The sequence below is a fragment of the Calonectris borealis genome, chromosome 7, assembly GCF_964195595.1.
Source record: "Calonectris borealis chromosome 7, bCalBor7.hap1.2, whole genome shotgun sequence".
Taxonomy (NCBI): domain Eukaryota; kingdom Metazoa; phylum Chordata; class Aves; order Procellariiformes; family Procellariidae; genus Calonectris; species Calonectris borealis.
In genome coordinates this window covers 6,140,981-6,158,645 of record NC_134318.1, presented here as the reverse complement: position 1 = coordinate 6,158,645, position 17,665 = coordinate 6,140,981, and the positions used below count along the sequence as shown (strand labels likewise).

Here is a 17,665-nt window from a genome sequence, read left to right as displayed (position 1 = left end):
CCTTCACATCCCAAACACAGCTGGTTACAGCAGCCTGGCCTAACAGCCACCCATCTGCAGAGCCTCCACGCTTGGTCTTCCCACCTTGCAGGAGGCATTCAGGGTATAGAATCATAGAATCATAGAATCATAGAATCATTAAGTTGGAAAAGACCTCTAAGATCGTCGAGTCCAACCGTCAACCCAACACACCACGCCCACTACACCATGTCCCTAAGGGCCTCATCTACACGTCTTAAATACCTCCAGGGATGGTGACTCCACCACTTCCCTGGGCAGCCTCTTCCAAGGCCTGACCACTCTTTCAGTAAAGACATTTCTCCTCATGTCCAATCTAAACCTCCCTTGGCGCAACTTGAGGCCATTTCCTCTCGTCCTATCGCTGTTACTTGGGAGAAGAGACCAACCCCCACCTCGCTACAACCTCCTTTCAGGTAGTTGTAGAGCGTGATGAGGTCTCCCCTCAGCCTCCTCTTCTCCAGGCTGAACAACCCCAGTTCCCTCAGCCGCTCCCCATCAGACTTGTGCTCCAGGCCCTTCACCAGCTTCGTTGCCCTCCTCTGGACATGCTCCAGCACCTCCATGTCCTTCTTGTAGTGAGGGGCCCAGAACTGAACACAGGATTCGAGGTGCGGCCTCACCAGTGCCCAGTACAGGGGCACGATCACCTCCCTGCTCCTGCTGGCCACACTAGTTCTGATACAGGCCAGGATGCCGTTGGCCTTCTTGGCCACCTGGGCACACTGCCGGCTCACGTTCAGCCGGCTGTCGACCAGCACCCCCAGGTCCTTTTCCTCCGGGCAGCTTTCCAGCCACTCTTCCCCAAGCCTGTAGCGTTGCCTGGGGTTGTTGTGGCCGAAGTGCAGGACCCGGCACTTGGCCTTGTTGAACCTCATACATTGGCCTCGGCCCATCGATCCAGCCTGTCCAGGTCCCTCTGCAGAGCCTTCCTACCCTCCAGCAGATCAACACTCCCGCCCAACTTGGTGTCATCTGCAAACTGACTGAGGGAGCACTCGATCCCCTCGTCCAGAACATTGATAAAGATATTGAACAGGACCGGCCCCAGTACTGAGCCCTGGGGAACACCGCTCGTGACCGGCCGCCAACTGGATTTAACTGCGTTCACCACAACTCTCTGGGCTCGGCCGTCCAGCCAGTTTTTTACCCAGCGAAGAGTGTACCTGTCTGAGCCGTGAGCCGCCAGCTTCTCTAGGAGAATGCTGTGGGAAACGGTGTCAAAGGCTTTACTGAAGTCCAGGCAGACCACATCCACAGCCTTTCCCTCATCCACGAGGCGGGTCACCTGGTCATAGAAGGAGATCAGGTTGGTCAAGCAGGACCTGCCTTCCAGGAACCCGTGCTGGCTGGGCCTGATCCCCCGGTGGAGAGGGTGTAGACCTGGAGGCATCCTCTGAAACATCAGGGTAGCTCCAGGTCCCCAGGTCTCAGAGCAATCCCTCCTTGCTTGGGCCGTGCAAATGCCCTGGGGGAACAAGGCTGCTGCCCACCCAGCTGCTCCCCAGCACGTGCAGGTGCTGTGGGGGGTTCCTGCGACGGCTCTGCCAGTACCAGCGGGGCCACCATCAAGCTCTGCTCATCTTCTGCCAGTTTCCATCACAGCACAGAGTAAAGCCATGAGAGAACTTCAGGCTTCCCTCCTTGCCAACAGGCATCGCACTTATTCTGCCGCCGCAGAAAGATGCCATTTTAGCCAATCCATTAAAACCCAATTCCTTCAGCTCCTCACTGCCTTCCGCCATTTCATTCGGGTTGACCTCTGAGCCCTCAGAGGACCCCACCTAGGAGGACCCCCCACCCCACCTCCCCCAGAGACCCCCGACGCCCCGGCGCTACAGCCTTGCTCGCACCCAGCACCACCCACGGCTGCTGCGCCGCTCCGGGAGGCGTCGCCAAATAAATGTTTATAGGACACCAACAAGTCGAAGGAAAAAGAGAAAAACGGCATTAACGCGTTCACCGGCGCTGGGAAGGAGGGCCAGGAATGTAAACGCAGCCCAGAGGCAGTCCGAAAATGGTAACGGCTGGAAAGCAGGGCTGGAAAGTTTGTTAATCGGGATCCTAGACACTAGCCAGGCTCCCGGCCTTCGGCTCGGCCAAAATACCCTCTATTCCGCCTAATTTTACAGCCGAATGCCACAGGGCAGACCCCAGCAGAGTCGCAAGCACAGACAGCAGCTACTCCAGTTTAAAACTCCAGTCAAGAGCTATAAATCCAACCAAGGTTTCATTCATCCCGCTGCACGTGGAATTACCCCGGTTTAGTTCGTTTACAGCTCGCTATCAATTAAGAGCTTCAGTCCTAGACTGAAATTTTTTTTTGTTTTTTAAATTCTCCATTTTTAGCTCCCAAATTAGCATCTAGAAACTCCCCCTGCCCTACAGAGCACCAAAAGCCGGGGCTCCCCAGGCACATGCACCTCGCTGCGGGGGCTTTGTAAGCCGGGATTAAAAAAAAAAAAAACCAAGCACCCCAGAATTTGGGAAGAAAACAGTTGTCGCTCCCCTAAGCTTGGCATCGCATGGGCTAAGGCAAACCCAGAAGAGGGGAGCTCCCAAATGTCTCATCAGCATTTTTTTCACCTTGCTCCTCTCCTCTGTACACACGCTTCAAAATTTGCAGACATTGCAGAATTTAAAAAGACCAACCCACGATCCACCGCTCCCATTCAATGGTGGAAGGAAAAATGTCTTATTTTTATTTTATTTTATTTTTTAAAAAGCCTTGCTGCCTGTTTCCAAGCAACACAGCTTTCCTCTGTTTTTTTTTTTTTGCCCCGACAGGTTTTAGGCACCCCTTTAACACAGACTTCAGGTCAGAAACAACCCGCAGAGCAAGAATTTGGGGAGCCACAGCCGGAGGCAACGGTGCCTGCTCCGAAGGAAGGGGTTTCCTCGCTGCCTCCTCCTACATCCCACTTTTTTACTCAGGATCAGGCTGGAGAGGAGCAAGAAGCAAGAGTATAGTCATAAAAATAATTAAATAGTCATCATTTAATAATAATCCGGGTAACAGCGCGATGTGACAGCCCTTCCCCGGGCCCCCAGCGCAGCGGAGGTGCTGCTGCTGCAATATGCGCCCGCATCCACGGGACGTCACGGCGGGACCACGCTGGGTACGGCCAAGCCGGGGTGCGCGAGGGGTCCCCCCAAACCTGGGCACCCTCCACACCGCTCTCCCGGCTTCACCCGTGGGACCCGAGCAGGCGCCGGCGGTTCGAGAATGCGGCGTGTTGCCGCGGTATTTCACACGCGGGGTCTGCATCCCAAAGTGATGTGCTTTCGGGGGGGTCACGGCACCCGGGCGGGTTTACCGGTAGTTTGCTGAGACACCCACAAAAATTGAGGGCCCCCCAGGATCCGGCTGCTGCAGCCGGAGGGAGGGGACGCCCTGCTCCCACCCGTGTCGCAGCACCCTTCCTACGAGGTGGGGAAAAGGCTTTTGCTGCTCAGATCCCCCCCAATACAGAGCAGACGGTATATAAAAAGACTGACTTTGCTGCTACTTGGTTTAAAACTTAAATATATATATATAGTGACAATTGTCCTGGACCAGGACAATTTGTGGCAACCCACCTGCATCCCCTGGGGCTGGATCCCTCCAGGAGCAGCAGAAATGGGGCAACCAAGGCTTCAGCACGGGCTGAGGGATGCAGCCAGGCCAGGGGCTGGGCTTAAATGTCCTCCTGGGCATGGGGGGACCCCAGGTCAGGGTTGTTAAGGTCCATCAGCACCCTAAAGGATGAGCCCGGGGGTGGCTGTACCCCCACGTTCATACCCACCTGCTCCCCTTGGCCAACACTGATTTGCAAGACAGCTTTGGCTTTGCGACAGCTTTGCAGCCCCCAGCAGCTAAAACCCAGTTTAAATGACGGCCTTAGCAGCGCAGCTGCCATTTCGGGAACGTGCCCAGCGCTCGCGAGGCAGGGACGGGCGCCGAGTGCTGGCGTAGGCTCCTTTCGGCATCGGCTGGAAGGGGTCATCGGGGGGGGGTACCCCCGGGCTGGTGCAAACGTGCATTTAGCAGCAACGTGGGAAATTGCTGGGGGTTTGCAATTTAAGCTCGGCTTAAGTTCAGGGGTTTCTTTGCACGTTTGGAGCCTGGCTTGCACACATCCCAAGCAGGACTTTCTTTGGCACCTCTCTACTTTGATGCCCAGGTCTGTATAGGTTTTTGCACCTGGTGGTGCAGGATAAATGACCAATTTGCAGCAATTTTGTACGTGGGAGACCTTTTTAGGTTAAAACCAGATTTTTCTGAACAGGAAATTTTGCAATCGAGTCCCCTCTTAACCCTTGGCTGTTGGTTCTGGCTTTGACCATCCCCTGCTCTTTGTAACACTGAGTTATGCCCGGCAAGAGGCGGGGGCTCGCTCCTGATTTACTGCCCTTGGCCTGCATCTGCTTTTTTCCAAATTAGAAATTTGGAAAGCAACTGACCTAAAGAATTTGGGAAGGGGGGGGAAAAAAAGCTAAAATACAAAGGAAGGAGGGTTGACCCACGAGGGGAGTGAAGCCCAGGCAGTGTTTGCTCCAAAGGGAAGGGAAAATCCCCCCCCGCACCCCGAGTCACGGTCAGAAAAAACCTCCAGCACCTTGATTTAATAGAACCAAGATCTTTATTGATCTCACTGTAACAGCAACCACTGGCGAGAGCTTTTCTCCTCCCAAACACCTGCTTGAAGAGACGGTATAAAAAAAACCCAAATCTATACCCTGACTAGCAGAGGAGCTGCCCCGGCGAGGCCAGGCACTCCCTCCCTGCTCTTCAGCCCCGAGCCCGGTTATAAAAGAGAACCGGGAGAAAGTCGCTGGGATGGGGAACGGAGACGAAAGGAGGTCGGGAAAGGGGGCGTTTAGAAAAAAAAAAGTGGTTTCTCTCCAGCTCCTGTCCGTAAGTTAAGCTGTCCTCGGATATTTTCTATTTTCTTTTTTTTTTTTTTTTCGGCTTGGAGAGCAGGTTTCCCGAAACGAGTGGCTGTGCCGAGGGCGCCGGGTCCCTGCATCCGCGGTGGCCGTCCCCGCTCCGCAAAGGATGTCCTCATCCCCTGTCCCTGCCGCTCCCTCGATCCGAGGACCTAACAGACCTCCTAGGATCTTTGTTTTAAGGAAAATATATTTATTTATATATAATATATATATTTGTGTGTGTCTTATCACCACCCACCCACACGCATATACATATTTCTACTTGCACTCATTCACTCTCGCGCCTACGACGGCCGGCTACAAGTTCACGTCGCGTCCCACCGAGCGCCACCCATGCATGGGAGAGACATCCCATTCCCTTGGTGTTTTTTTTTTGCTTTTTCCCCCCCAAAACGAGCGGCAGCCCTCCCCCCCCGTCGCGAGAAAAGCAGCTGGAAGATGGGAGCTCGCAACCAGCCGCCGCGCCGACCTGCGCCAAACACACCTAGAGAAATAAATTACCGGATGGAAAGTGCACAAAGCCTGCAGCACGGATGCCGGCGTGGGACGTAGCCGTCCCCGGCGCGCAAAGCCACCGCCCCGGCAGGCGATGGGTCCCCGGAGCTGGGTACCGGGAAGGGGGGACCCCAGTGAGGGAGGGAGGAAGGATGGATGGAGCAGGCACTCAGGTGGGGGCTGATAAAATGGCACTTGAGAAGGTTGCAAAGCTGTTGATGGCTCCCAAAAGGCAGCTAAAAAAAAAAAACAGGGGGGCTGGCGGGCTCGGGGAGGGGGGGCAGGACACGGCACCGCCGCGGCGTCCCCCGCCACGCACGCCCTCACCAAACGCTGCTCTTCGAGGCGAGAGTCGCACCGAGAGAGGGGAAAAAAAAATAATCCCATCTCCGAGAGGTTTCAAGATGCCGGGGACAGGCAGGACGTGCCAGGCTGGCAAAGCTGCCGGCGGCAGGGAGTTTAACTCGGAAACCCTTTATCCACGGCAGCACGACCTGGCTGGGGGAAGCCCCGGTGTGAAAAGCAAGGGGAGGACAGCACCGACGCCGGCACCGACACTCTGCAACCCAAGCAGCACCACATCCCTGCGGCGTCTCACCCCGCATCCCCCCCGGGCGCCCAGTTATTCCTGAGACATCCAACAGCGCCGAGAGATTTCGCTCCTGTATTATTCACATTTTAAAGGGGGGGATTAAAAAAAAAAAAAAAAAAAAAAAAGCACTAGAAAGCACTTTCCTGGAGGCGCTTGTCCCCAGCCCGAGAAAAGAAGCGTTGCCGGTAAAGTGCCCCTTTTTAGTACCAAAAAAATAAAAGCAAGGGGGTTTTTTGTAACATATGGCTACGTCGCTTTGAGTCCTGGCTGGTGGGTCGGGGACGCAGCCCCCGGTCGAAGGGCCGAGACGGAAGAAATCCGTGTAGGAGAGAGATGCGGGCGCCCGGAGCACCGAAGAGAACGGGCTGCCAACGTTGTCCTCCACTGAATGCCAGCAGGTCCCGGGGGAACCGAAAAAAAAATCCCTGCGCCGGGGTGCGAGCGGGCGCTCAGTTTTAGGAGCGACGCTTTCCCCCTCCTCCCGAGAGGCTGCCCAAATTTTCCGGGAGAAGGAGCAAAGGGGATGACGCAGCTCCGGATCGCCAACCTGCCGGCAACGGGAGGTTTGGGGTAACGGGAGGGTTTTTTTTGGAGGGGGAGCATGAGGAGGCAGAAGAGGCAAAGGGATGTTTTAAAAAGAAGCCCGGCGGAGATCAGGCTGCCGGCGGGCAGAGGAGGAGGAATAGGGCCGGATCCGGAAGGGATGCTCCATCCGGCACATGCTGGGACCGGTCACCCCGCAAAGGGGGAGAAGCCAGAATCGCGCTCCCCGGAAAGAGGGGGGGAGAGAGGCGGGCGGGAAGGGGGATGCCGGCGGGGACCGCTGCCGCCTCCGCCTCGCCGGGACGGATCCTGCTAAGCCGAATGGGGTGTGCACAGGTCTGGGGAGTTGCTGCCTCTCCGTGGTTCCCGCTCAGATATCCATCTCGAACTGAGCGTCGTCCCCTGGCGAGAGGCAAGGGGAGAAGCGTTAGCTGGGAGGGGGGGGTCACCCCAAATCCCCCCACCCCATCCCGGGGCTCCCTTACCCATGGATGGCTTCCCCTCTTGGTGGTTCAGGTTGTTGGCGTCCGCTTTGGGCTCCTCTCCGGCCGAGCCGGGGCTGGTGACACCGGGAATATTGGGGAGGTGACAAGGCGGGGTCTGGGCCATGGGGGAGTTGCGGCGATCCAGCAGGAACTTGCGGTCATAGATGATCCGGGTGCCTGGGATGGGGATGAGAGGAGGTTGAGGGGGGGGGGATCGGGCCCGGCAACGCTTGTTTGCAGAAGGAGTTTTCCCGGCGGGACGGGCCAAGGACCTCCGCCGCAGCCCAAGGATAGGCGGGGAGGGCGGCGGGGGTGCGTGCCGCCGCTCTGCCCGCTCTTATCTGGGCACGGCGGGCGATAATTCGGCGCTGGATAAACACCCCCGGCGGCACCTGGGTACCGTCCCCGCGCAGAGGCCTGGCAAACTCATGGCAGGGGTGGGAACGTCTATCCCGGGGATGCCGATGGATGCAGCACCCCGAAACGTCCCGCGCGTCCCTCTCCCCCGCCTGGGGACCAGGGATGCTCCCCTCCCGGGGGGTCAAAGCGGGTGGGGGGCAGAGCCCCCCCCTACCCCTCGCTGCCGACACCCCGTGGGGCGTCGAGCCCCCCGGTGCCCACCTCCCGCTGCGGCCAGCTCCCGCCCCCGCCGGGACCCTCCGCACCCCCCGTTACGCCCCGGAAATAAACTCTCGCTTTAAGGACAACCGGCGACAGGCGCTATATAGACACGATATATAAACGCGATATAGGCGCGATAGGCGGCGTTTCGAGAGCGGGAGCGCTCCCCCGGCGCGGCCCCGCGGCCGCCGCCCCGCAGGCCCGGTCCGTCCCGGCGCTTACCTCCCGGTGTGGTGGAGAAGAGGGTGCCGCCGGGGGTGGTGCAGTAATCCGGGGGGAGCTGCGCCGCGTCGCTGAGGGCCACGGTGCGGGTGGGGATGGCCCGGCTCTGGCTGGGCTGGCGGCCGCCGGCGGACGACATGGCCCCGCGCTATTGTCCCCGCGGAGGCGGCGCGGAGCGGGCGCCGCCCCCCCCCCCCCCCCGCCCGCCTTCCCCTCCCGCCGCCGCCGCCGCCGCGCAACCGCGCTCCGCCCGCCGCCGGCAGGGGGCAGGCGCGGGGGCGGGAGGCGCTGCCCGCGCCCTCCCACGTGGTCTAGCGGTGAGGATTCCTGGCTTTCACCCAGGCGGCCCGGGTTCGACTCCCGGCGTGGGAAGAGCGTTTTCTTTTGGAGCCGGGAGGGGGGGTGTGTCACGTCCTCCGCCGGGACCCCCCCTGTGCAGGCGGGTTGTCGTGTCCATGGCTCCTTCTGCCAAAACATTTTGGCTGAGGCGAGCTGATCAAAGTCACCAGGAAAGGGGATGCATCCCCATATCCCAAATGTACCAACACAAAAAGTTGGGAATCCCACACCCCAAGGGTTACACCATCCCCAGATCACCAGGAAAGGGGACGCATCCCTATATCCTGAAGTACCAACCCAGAAACTTCGGAATCCTGTGCCCTGAGGGCCACAACCAGCCCTGGATCACCAGGAGAGGGGATGCATCCCCACATCCCAAACCTGAAAAGGGGACGCATCCCCATATCCCAAACCACAAAAGGGGATGCATCCCCATATCCCAAACCACAAAAGGGGATGCATCCCCGTACCCCAAACCACAAAAGGGGATGCATCCCCGTACCCCATACCAGAAAAGGGGATGCATCCCCGTACCCCATACCAGAAAAGGGGATGCATCCCCGTACCCCATACCAGAAAAGGGGATGCATCCCCATATCCCAAACGTACCATCCTGGAAAGTTGGGAATCTCATACCCTGAGGGCCATGCCAGCCCCAGCACAGACTGCCTCCCTCCCTCCCTCCCTCGGGAACGCTGATCCCGCCAGTTATTTTTAGCATCCCTCTCCCGAGAGGCCGCAGTGGCTGGTTTCTCCCTCTGGCCGTGGATCCCCCCGGCCAAAGCGTGTCCCCGGCGGGACCGGGCGCCCGCATGCAGAAGAGGATGGGCGAGGCGGTGGCCCGGGTGGCCAGGAAGGTGAACGACACGGTGGAGAACAAAACGGATTCCCTCGGTAAGCCCGGCGCTCCGGCTCGGCTCCTGCTTGGGGCTCGGAGAAGGATCAGGTGTCCGGGAGCAGGGCTCTATTTTTTGCTGCCACGGTCTAAAAAAAGCTGGGTGTTGCGCCCGAGGCTCCCGCAGCCCTGGGGAAGGGAAGGGCTCCCCCAAAGGGCTCCCCGCCCTCCCAAAACTTGAGTGGGTTCCCACCGATGGCACATAATCCCATAGGACATGCCCCAGGGATAAAGTCCCTCTTTGCAAGCGATGGCAGGAGCCAGACATCTACCCACATCGCTTTGTCAGATTTTTCTGCAATTTCCCCCTTTCTAGCTAATACTGACACCCACGCGCTGTTCATCAAAAGCAAGAGATGAAAGCCGCTCAGTTTTATTCACGCTGGATTCCCAGCCCTGGGGTATAAACCAGCATCCGCTGAGGCTCGGAGCTTCATCGCTCAGCTTCTTGACGTCCTCCTGAGCCAGGGAGAACCAGGCTTGTGCAGCCCCCGCCATGGTTTTAGGGAGGGGGCAGAGCCTCGCTGGGCATCCCAGGGCTGGGATATAGCGTTTCCATCCCCTGGCACTTCCCGAGAAGGGAAACACAGAAACAAAAATGCCAACAGACGAGAAGCACAGCCAAATCTTCTTCCCTCCCCGCTGCTTGCCGTGGGGCAAGTGCCCATCCCCATGAGAAATCCAGCCAGGAGATGCCCAGGGAAAGCCCCGCTCCACCAGCAGTGGAAAAAGTATCCCGGTGATGCTCGACCTTCCCCGGAGGGTTAGGGCCATAGGGAAGGGGGATTACTGGCGTTATTAGCCACGGACAGGCTGGCTGAGGGTTTGTAGAAGGACCTCGCAGTGTGGAGGTAGATGCAACGTGATTTGGGGTTGAGCACACCGAAGGCAGACCCGCCTTCGCATTGCCGATGGGAACAAGCCATGGGTGCTGGTGCAAGCGACTGCGAAGATCCCTGCCATGGACATTACAGCATCCATGGGTGGCAGCACCCAGACGGGCGAATCGAGCATTAAGGAGGGAAAAAACAAGATGGAAAGCATTGCTCCATCCCAGCTGGGGTGCACTATAAGGTGCCTGGGTCTCTCCGGGGGCAGATCTGGCCAACTGCAAGCTGATGACCTTCCCCGTCGGCATCTACAAAGCCATGAGGAGCGTCACCGAGGGAATCCACCGCATCTCCCTGGCGAACAACGAGCTGAAGTCCCTCACCAGCCGATTCGTCACCACCTTCAGCCAGCTGAGAGGTAAGGGACTTCCAAACCCCCTGGGCCCAGCAAAGACCCCCCAGGCCAGTGCAGACAGGGCACAGCACCAGAGTTTCCCCACCGCAGTTTTTGCTCCTCTACGCTTGCGCCTCATTCCAAGCACTAATTCAACCTCCCCAAAAATCCATTTTCCTTTACCCTTTCCGGCCGTCGCAGGAAAAGGCCACTGGTTTTGCTCTCACCCACCCTCCCGAACTCATGCCCTGCCACCTCCAGCAGCTCTCGGCAGCGGCCAGGCTGCTGCAGGGTGGCTCGTCATCCTCCATCTCCCTCCGAGGATGGGGCTGGGGATGAAAAGAGGACAAGAAAGGCAGCCTGGGCATAACGGTGGGGCATTTCAGGCTGCAGAAGGCATGCTGGGTTGCTGCTGGCTAATTGGCCCCCATCGTGAGATATCGGTGATAGTTGCTCGCTGCAGGAGACGGGAATGGTCGTTAGTGCGTGGCTGGTGCCATGGGGACACGTCCCTGCGGAGCCCAGCGAAAGCAGCCAGAAGCTAACCTGCTAAAACCTGCTAGAGCATCCAGCACCGTGGTTTTCAACGCTGGGGAACTGCACCGGGGCTTTGCCTGCCTGCAGCAGCACCCGGAGCTCTGGCAACTTTTAAAAGAAAATATTTTGCTCATACGAGTGCCGGCGTGGTGGGTGTCTGGGGAGGCTTCCCGTGTTGTACTGGAGCTGGAGCATCATCCGTGATAATGATAACTCCCCTAGGCTGGAGAAAAGAATCATATCGAGCAAAGGAAATCAATTTTCATTTTCTAGACAGCACAGCGAGCCCTGAGGCAAAAAAAAAGGTCTCGTTTCCCAGCAAGGGCTTTGCTCCGCCAGTGGACAAATCACTCCGGTGATGAACACGCCAGGCCTCAGCAGGGCTGTTGCAGGGGACAGACACCCCGGGGCTGGGGACAGCCTCGCACCAGCCTGAATAAGGCAGGACCTATAAATACCAGGTATTAGGAGGGGCAGGGCAGCTTGCGTGGGTATTTATAGAGCAGAAAGCCCTGTGTCACTGGAGAAGGGTGCTGGGATAGCGGGATTTGGGTTCCCGTTCCCATGGCTAATGGCCTTTCATGCAGGAGTGACCCTTTCTTAGGGTTAAACTCTGTAAAATAGATATTTTTCACATATAAATACATTTCTTCCACCACTCTGTTTATATCTCAGAACAGGTTCAGGCACGTGAAGATAGAAAACTAGCCTTAAGCCATGACAAATTGGAGGGGAATTGCACTGACTTTACTACGAAATATTGCTTATTTCTACAGCCCCTGCTTGCGAAATGCTGCACGGGTTTCATTAGGAAAGCCTGAGGAAGCCAAGAAACACATCGCTCCTAAAAGCGGTATTCACAGCAGGCAAAAGTATGATGGCAAACCACGGAGATGAGCGAAAAAATCCCATCTTTGGAGTTGGAATCCCGTTGCTGGACCTGGCAGCTCATGGGGGACAGAGGCTGTAAATTAAGCTATGCATGAATTATTTTCTCATCTTTTTTTCCCACCCCCCCTCCATCCCACCACCTCCCTCCTCTCTTCCCCAAACCGCAGAGCTCAACCTGGCAGGCAACTACCTGCACCGCCTGCCCGAGGAGCTCACCTCCCTGCTGCACCTCCGCGCCATCGACCTCTCCCGCAACAGGTTTCGGCGTTTCCCCGAGCCCCTGGCCGCCGTCGCCGCCCTGGAAACCATCAACCTGGAAGAGAACGAGATCGCAGGTGAGAAGGACCTTTTCCCCAACTGCATTCCCCAGCGGTGATGCCGATCCACATCCCTGGGCAAGGAGGGATGCTGGCTTGAAGCTTTGCTCGTGGTCCACCACCCCCCTACGGATGCAGCCAAGCCGAGGGATGGCTTTTAGTCATCCGGCAAAAGGAGCGTGAATTTGGCAGGGGAAAGGGCACACGGGAGATGTTAAATAGACAGAGCCTCGTTAGCCGCTTGCTTTTGCTAACGCTGAGGTTGCCTCCTGGGGCGAAGCTGTCGCAGGCGTAGGGGGGAATCAAGCCCCATTCAAGCCGCCCTATTCATCGCGCTGGGATATGGGACTCAAAGGCAGCTCCAGCTGTGACTTAAAAATCACCAGATTTAATAAAAAATAGACCTGACTGCAGAACCCAGCCCCGAGGACGCTGGGCTGGGATGTTTGCTGCCAGGCAAAGTAAGGGCACAAGCCCACCTGAACATTTCCCAAAGCAAATAGGAGCCGTAACACTACAAAATCCCCTAAAAAAAGTCAAATTAAAGGAATGGTAAGAGCCGCTCGACCCTGCAGTCAGAAAAAAATCTTTCATGCACAAAGCTGAAGCCTTTGGAGTCCCCAAAAGGGGCAGCTGTTGCACGCAGATAAAAAGGGATTTATTTAGGAGCGAGCTTTCAAAGAGCCCAGGCTGGAGCAACCCACAGCCCACGCGGATCCCCGGGAAGCCGAATACCCAGTCCACTCAATTTTGCTGTTTTATCTGGGATGGCTTCAGCTGCTGCTGGGAAAGCTGCTCCCCGCAACACGAGTTTTATTAACAGCATCAGCTGCTCCCTGGCCATGCCTGTAGAAACGCAAGACATTAAATACTGCTTTCACGAGAGCCAGCGAAAGACGTGGTTTTTCCTCATCCCCTTTTTTCTCCCCCGCCTTCCCGAGAGAGCTGTCTCACTCTTAGTTCCCTCCATCGCTTTTTGAGCTTAATTGGCCAACTTCAATCAGACCTTATGCAGGAGCTGAAGTCTTCAAACTTCATATTTCTTTCACGTTTCGTGCGAAGGGAATACAGCTTTTTGTGGCATTTTTTTTTCCCCTGCTTACATGCAGGGAGGAAAGGATGCGTCAAGGGTTGTACCCAGCTGGATTAATCGTGGGGAGAGGGCAGATAGAAAACCCAGCTGCCAGGCTGGGTCACCTCCCCTCAGCCACTGTTATCAGACTCAGGAAAAATAATGACAAATGAACAATTTCAAGCTAAAACATTTCAGGGACGTACCTTGGAAATGAGCACGATGCTGTCTGGCTGCAGAAATAGGTAAGATTAGCCTATTTTACACATTTTCTGGAAAGGGAAGAGGTAGAGATTAGACAGGCAGGGGTGTTACAGTCAATTTTTTGCCAGGGAAACAAAATTTTGGGTAATTGCATCACTCCAGGATACCTTCCCCAATATCTCCTGGGCTCATTCATGCGCCAGCCTCCCAGGGACCAGAGCATCCCAAAGAGCTGCAGCAGCTCAAGTCCTTCACATCCAAGGAAAAGCATCTCATCCCCAGTTTCACCTTCCGGGACTGTGGTGAAGTCTCCTGGATTGCCCTCAAGTCTTCAAAGCTGAGCTTGCAGAAGGACCAAGCTCCCTGCTCTTCACAGGCACAGCGTGTTAGGAGCCTGCAGCTAGGCTGCAGGATAAGCCTTGGTGCCAATTATCTGCACATGAGTTTGCATATATATATATATATATGCATTTTTATATGCTAATATAGTTTTACTTATTATTTATGAGCTTGTATTTACAGATACCTTCTCCTCTCACACTAGCCTGGCACAACAGGGGAAGGAGCATTAAGGAGAGCCCATCAGCATGAATTTAACTGGTGATTTAACTTGTTTTTCCTTAACAGCCAGGTAGGATTTGAGCCCTTCACACTCATTTTACCCCCAGAGATCTTAGGCTAGGCTGTAGGAGATGGCATCTTCCCTTTCCCCCTCTGCATTCATATACAACTCACCCACCGCCCCTGGCTGAAGACCCTGTTTTAGCAGCAGGGTCTCAGGAGGAGCAGCCAGCACATCCTTAGAGAAGCTCTTCAGGTATCTGAACGTTCATCCAGCAGCAGTGCCCACACACCTCCAGCCAGCCCAGCATAACAAAGAGCTGCCCCAGTAGCACAAAAGCTGCATTTTACTGCCTTTTATAATTTGGGACCCAGGTTGCACCGCTTAGCCCACTAACGAGTTGAGGCCCCCGCTCCAGATAAAAGCCTGGTAGGTGACAGAAAGATGCTCTCCAGCCCATGGGTGGGAGATGGGGTTGGGGGAAGGACTGGGGCTTTCTCTAGCAGCAGGAGGGTTGTAGATGATCTGGTTTTTGGTGCTCCTGCAGCCAATTCCTGGTCCTGCTTGCCCTCCCCTACCCTCTCGGTACTGCTGAAGGAGCTGAGAGCAGGGCTGTTAAACCAGATTAAAAGCCCCTGCTGAAAGAGGGCTGAGTCACCTAGGAAGAGGTATTGAACTGGAGATGGTAGGTAATATTCTCCAGCTGAAGGGAAACAGGAGTAAAAGGAGATTAATTAATGCCTGCCTGGAGTCCGTGGGCTCTGAAAGGAGACATTTAGTGCCATGAACTGCTCTTTTCATCTCAATGAGCTCTTAACCCTGGAGTGTAGCTAGGTATATATTCATGTCTGTGCTTTTAACCCTTTCCCTGCTCATTAGAGGGATATCAATAAGCATTTTCAGCTCCTGAGGTTTTTTTGGTGCCTGAAGCTTCAGTTTCTCTTTCCCTCACTCCTTGATTAATGGTTTAATGCAGAAGAGGTTGAGACAGCCAGGGGGATGCTGGAGCCCACCAGCAAGGCTGGGCAGGTTGCTGATGGGAACAACTGATTTTCTCCTCCTGAGCATCAAAGAGAGCCACTCTTAATTTGGGATAACGGCATGGAAAATGCATCTTTGTTAATAGCCGTAGAGAAGCCAGTGAGTGGGTTTCCATCAGCAGATTGGGAGGAGGCTGGCAGGAACTGGTGGCCACCAAAGGATGCGGGTAATGCCAAAACGTGACCGGGAAGCGGCTCTGCTGAGCTGAGCAGGGTCTTTCTGCCTTCAGTTTGCAGCCGTACGTGGCTGCGAGACCTTCGGGGCTGTTAGTGTTCATTACCCAGCTCCTCAGATGCCTCAGCAGCCCTTTCATATCCGTTTCCTTGGATGCTTCCCGATGCCTCGGCAGCCCTTTCATCTGAAGGAGCTGGTTTTTTCACTCACTTATTATCATGTTCTGAGCTGATAAAATTACTGTTTGCTTTAATTATGAAAAAGCCTTTTTTTTTTTCTTCCCCCTTTTTTTTTTGCTTACCTGGTGAAGTCAGCATGAATAATTCAGGCTCAAACGCAAGTGCCTTATTCACTGGGGAGCAGGCAAGTGATGCTTCGGGTTGCTTATAGAGGAGTTTGTGGCTCTGACGGCACGGCCGTATAGCTATAGGCTGCACTGCGTGCCCTGCCTGTTGCTTCACGCGAGGAGCGAGCCACGGTTCCTTACCTTGAATTAAGCTGCAGAGCTGGGCTGTTCCCACCCTGGGCAAGGTTTGCTCCCTAAAATACTTTCCTTAACTCCCTAAATTTAAGCAAAGTGGGGGTTATCGCTCTGCATAGCCTTAGAAGATCATTAAACAGGAAGATCTATCAAAAAAAATTGATTTTTGTGCGTCAAGGGGGAAAAAAAATGCAAAACGATACAGGAGGAGTGGTGGCGAACAAATCCACCTTAAAGAAGAGGTATAAAAAAATCCATGTGAAGCTCAGCCTGATGAGAGAGATGCACTGCTAAGAAATACATGTTACAGAAAATACCACGGATCTCTGGAGGCGAAAGAAAAAAAGCTATCAAGGTCTTTGAGTCTTTTTCCAGCATAAAATAAGCTTAATGGTTTAAAAAATCGCATAATCACCCACCCAGCTATAATTACAACACCGCTATTCTGCTCCAAGTGTTGGCAGAAGAAATCAGAGCTGGGGATATAAAAGGCTCTTGTCATTTTGGTGGCCAAATTAAAAAGAAATTGTTCTTGGTAAACTCAGGCAGGTGGGCTTTTCAAGCCCAAAATATTGAGATTTGTAAGGAAAAGCTGAATCTATCATCTTTTAACAATCTTAATGGTTAGGGTTTTGTATCGGTCTCATTCCACCGCTCTCAGTGGATTCGCCCTGGGACCATCCAGAGACCTTCACGTTAAGGCACCTTTTTTTTTTCCCCATGTAAATAGGGTTTCCTTTAGAAACCCTTTCTAAAGGAAAACACCTGAATTCATGGAAATTGCAAAATAGAAGGGTGCCTGGCGATGGCCGAGAGCCATTTTGCAGCCTGTCCAACAAGGGCAAAGAGCACGTGCTCTCCCATTAGCCTGGCGAGGGCTCCTGGGAATTGCAACACTAGGAATATAATAAGGGAATAAGTCTTTGAATACCAGTTTAGCACCCCAGCAGGGTTTTTTTTTTTAGGACTGGGAGGGCAGTGTCCACGTTTAATATCATGGTGTTTGCACCTTGCCAAGACATTTGAATAGTCATATAATTTAATATTATTTGATGATGTTTCTGGTTTGATAAAAGCCTGGAGACCGGCGGGAGCGGGCTTTGCTCCGGCTGCCCATCTTGCCACGGCTTTTGCCCCCTCTGCCGCTCCGAATTCCCCGGCAGCCGACGCTGGGTTGGGTGCTCACCTCGGTGCTCTCTTTTGCAGAGGTGCCGGTGGAGAAGCTGGCCACCATGGCATCGCTGCGGAGCCTCAACCTGCGGGCGAACCCCGTCGGCCCCGAGGTACGGCTGCTCGTCCGGCCCCTTGTCCCCTTCGACCTGCTGCTGTCACCAGAGGAGCCCGTCCCCGAAGCCTGAGAGGGTCTCGGGGTGCCCGGGCGAGCTCTCCCGAGGGGTGACTGTCTACGAGAGTGGTTTGGCTTAGGTCAGTCCCTGCCTCGCCGCTATTTCTGTCCCAAACCCGCAGCGAGGCAGCCAGTCCCTCTTTTTTTTCTTTTTTTTCTCCTTAATAAAAAGCGAGCAGCGGGGCTCCTCCGCGAAGGGATGGCTCTGCCAGCTCCCGAGCTGGGGAATCTCCCGCTTTGTGTTTTGCCAGCGCTTGGGCAGGAAGTGGAGCCGGGATGCGAGGTTTGGGTAAAACTGGGGGGAGTTGGATGCTCGGCGGCATCCCTCCTACCCGGCCGGTGACAGGTAGCATCTGCTGCCCTGGTCCGGGGCCAGGAGGGTGGGGGACATCCCTGCGGCTCTAAGGGTTCCCCCTTGAATTGCTGATACGGCGATGTGCCAAACGCCTGATTAAATGTTTTCCTGCTAAGTGTGGGGGTTTTTTTGTTTTGTATTCACTAAATTTATGAGTTATCAGTTGTCTTCTCCCAGAGAAAATTTTTTTTTCCCCCATGGTTTTTCACCATAGAAATCAAAGCCACCCAGTGCCAGCAGGTCCCCACACACTGCTCACCCCACGGGTGTCCCCAGCAACGTGCACCCACCTCCTGGGTGCTGTTGGTCTTCAAGTCGTG

General features: G+C 55.3%; 2 protein-coding genes and 1 non-coding gene across 3 annotated transcripts; 2 read left to right on the top strand and 1 right to left on the bottom strand.

Moving 5' to 3' along the window:
* Nucleotides 1–6,090: 6,090 nt before the first annotated feature.
* On the bottom strand, nt 6,091–8,101 carry EIF4EBP2 (eukaryotic translation initiation factor 4E binding protein 2). The gene is made up of 3 exons (XM_075154153.1): nt 7,909–8,101; nt 7,066–7,242; nt 6,091–6,982 (listed from the first exon to the last, which is right to left on the bottom strand). Exons 1-3 carry the CDS (start codon nt 8,045–8,047, stop codon nt 6,951–6,953), a joined length of 348 nt encoding a protein of 115 aa, XP_075010254.1. The 5' UTR covers nt 8,048–8,101; the 3' UTR covers nt 6,091–6,950.
* Nucleotides 8,102–8,208: 107 nt separating this feature from the next.
* Nucleotides 8,209–8,280, top strand: TRNAE-UUC (transfer RNA glutamic acid (anticodon UUC)). The gene has a single exon. It is a non-coding gene; the product is annotated as a tRNA-Glu (tRNA).
* A 697-nt stretch (nt 8,281–8,977) lies between these two features.
* On the top strand, nt 8,978–17,506 carry LRRC20 (leucine rich repeat containing 20). Its single transcript, XM_075155413.1, has 4 exons — nt 8,978–9,141; nt 10,241–10,390; nt 11,962–12,129; nt 16,852–17,506. Exons 1-4 carry the CDS (start codon nt 9,060–9,062, stop codon nt 17,001–17,003), a joined length of 552 nt encoding a protein of 183 aa, XP_075011514.1. The 5' UTR covers nt 8,978–9,059; the 3' UTR covers nt 17,004–17,506.
* The last annotated feature ends 159 nt before the right edge of the window (nt 17,507–17,665 follow it).

Excerpts from the sequence above, each read along its gene's own strand:
- LRRC20 (XM_075155413.1), top strand. The coding sequence starts at position 9,060 with ATGCAGAAGAGGATGGGCGAGGCGGTGGCCCGGGTGGCCAGGAAGGTG. Across the intron at positions 9,142-10,240 it reads GAACAAAACGGATTCCCTCG|ATCTGGCCAACTGCAAGCTG; the intron begins GTAAGCCCGGCG and ends CTCCGGGGGCAG. Across the intron at positions 10,391-11,961 it reads CACCTTCAGCCAGCTGAGAG|AGCTCAACCTGGCAGGCAAC; the intron begins GTAAGGGACTTC and ends CCCAAACCGCAG.
- EIF4EBP2 (XM_075154153.1), bottom strand. The coding sequence starts at position 8,047 with ATGTCGTCCGCCGGCGGCCGCCAGCCCAGCCAGAGCCGGGCCATCCCC. Across the intron at positions 7,243-7,908 it reads CTTCTCCACCACACCGGGAG|GCACCCGGATCATCTATGAC; the intron begins GTAAGCGCCGGG and ends TCCCCATCCCAG. Across the intron at positions 6,983-7,065 it reads AGAGGGGAAGCCATCCATGG|GGGACGACGCTCAGTTCGAG; the intron begins GTAAGGGAGCCC and ends GCCTCTCGCCAG.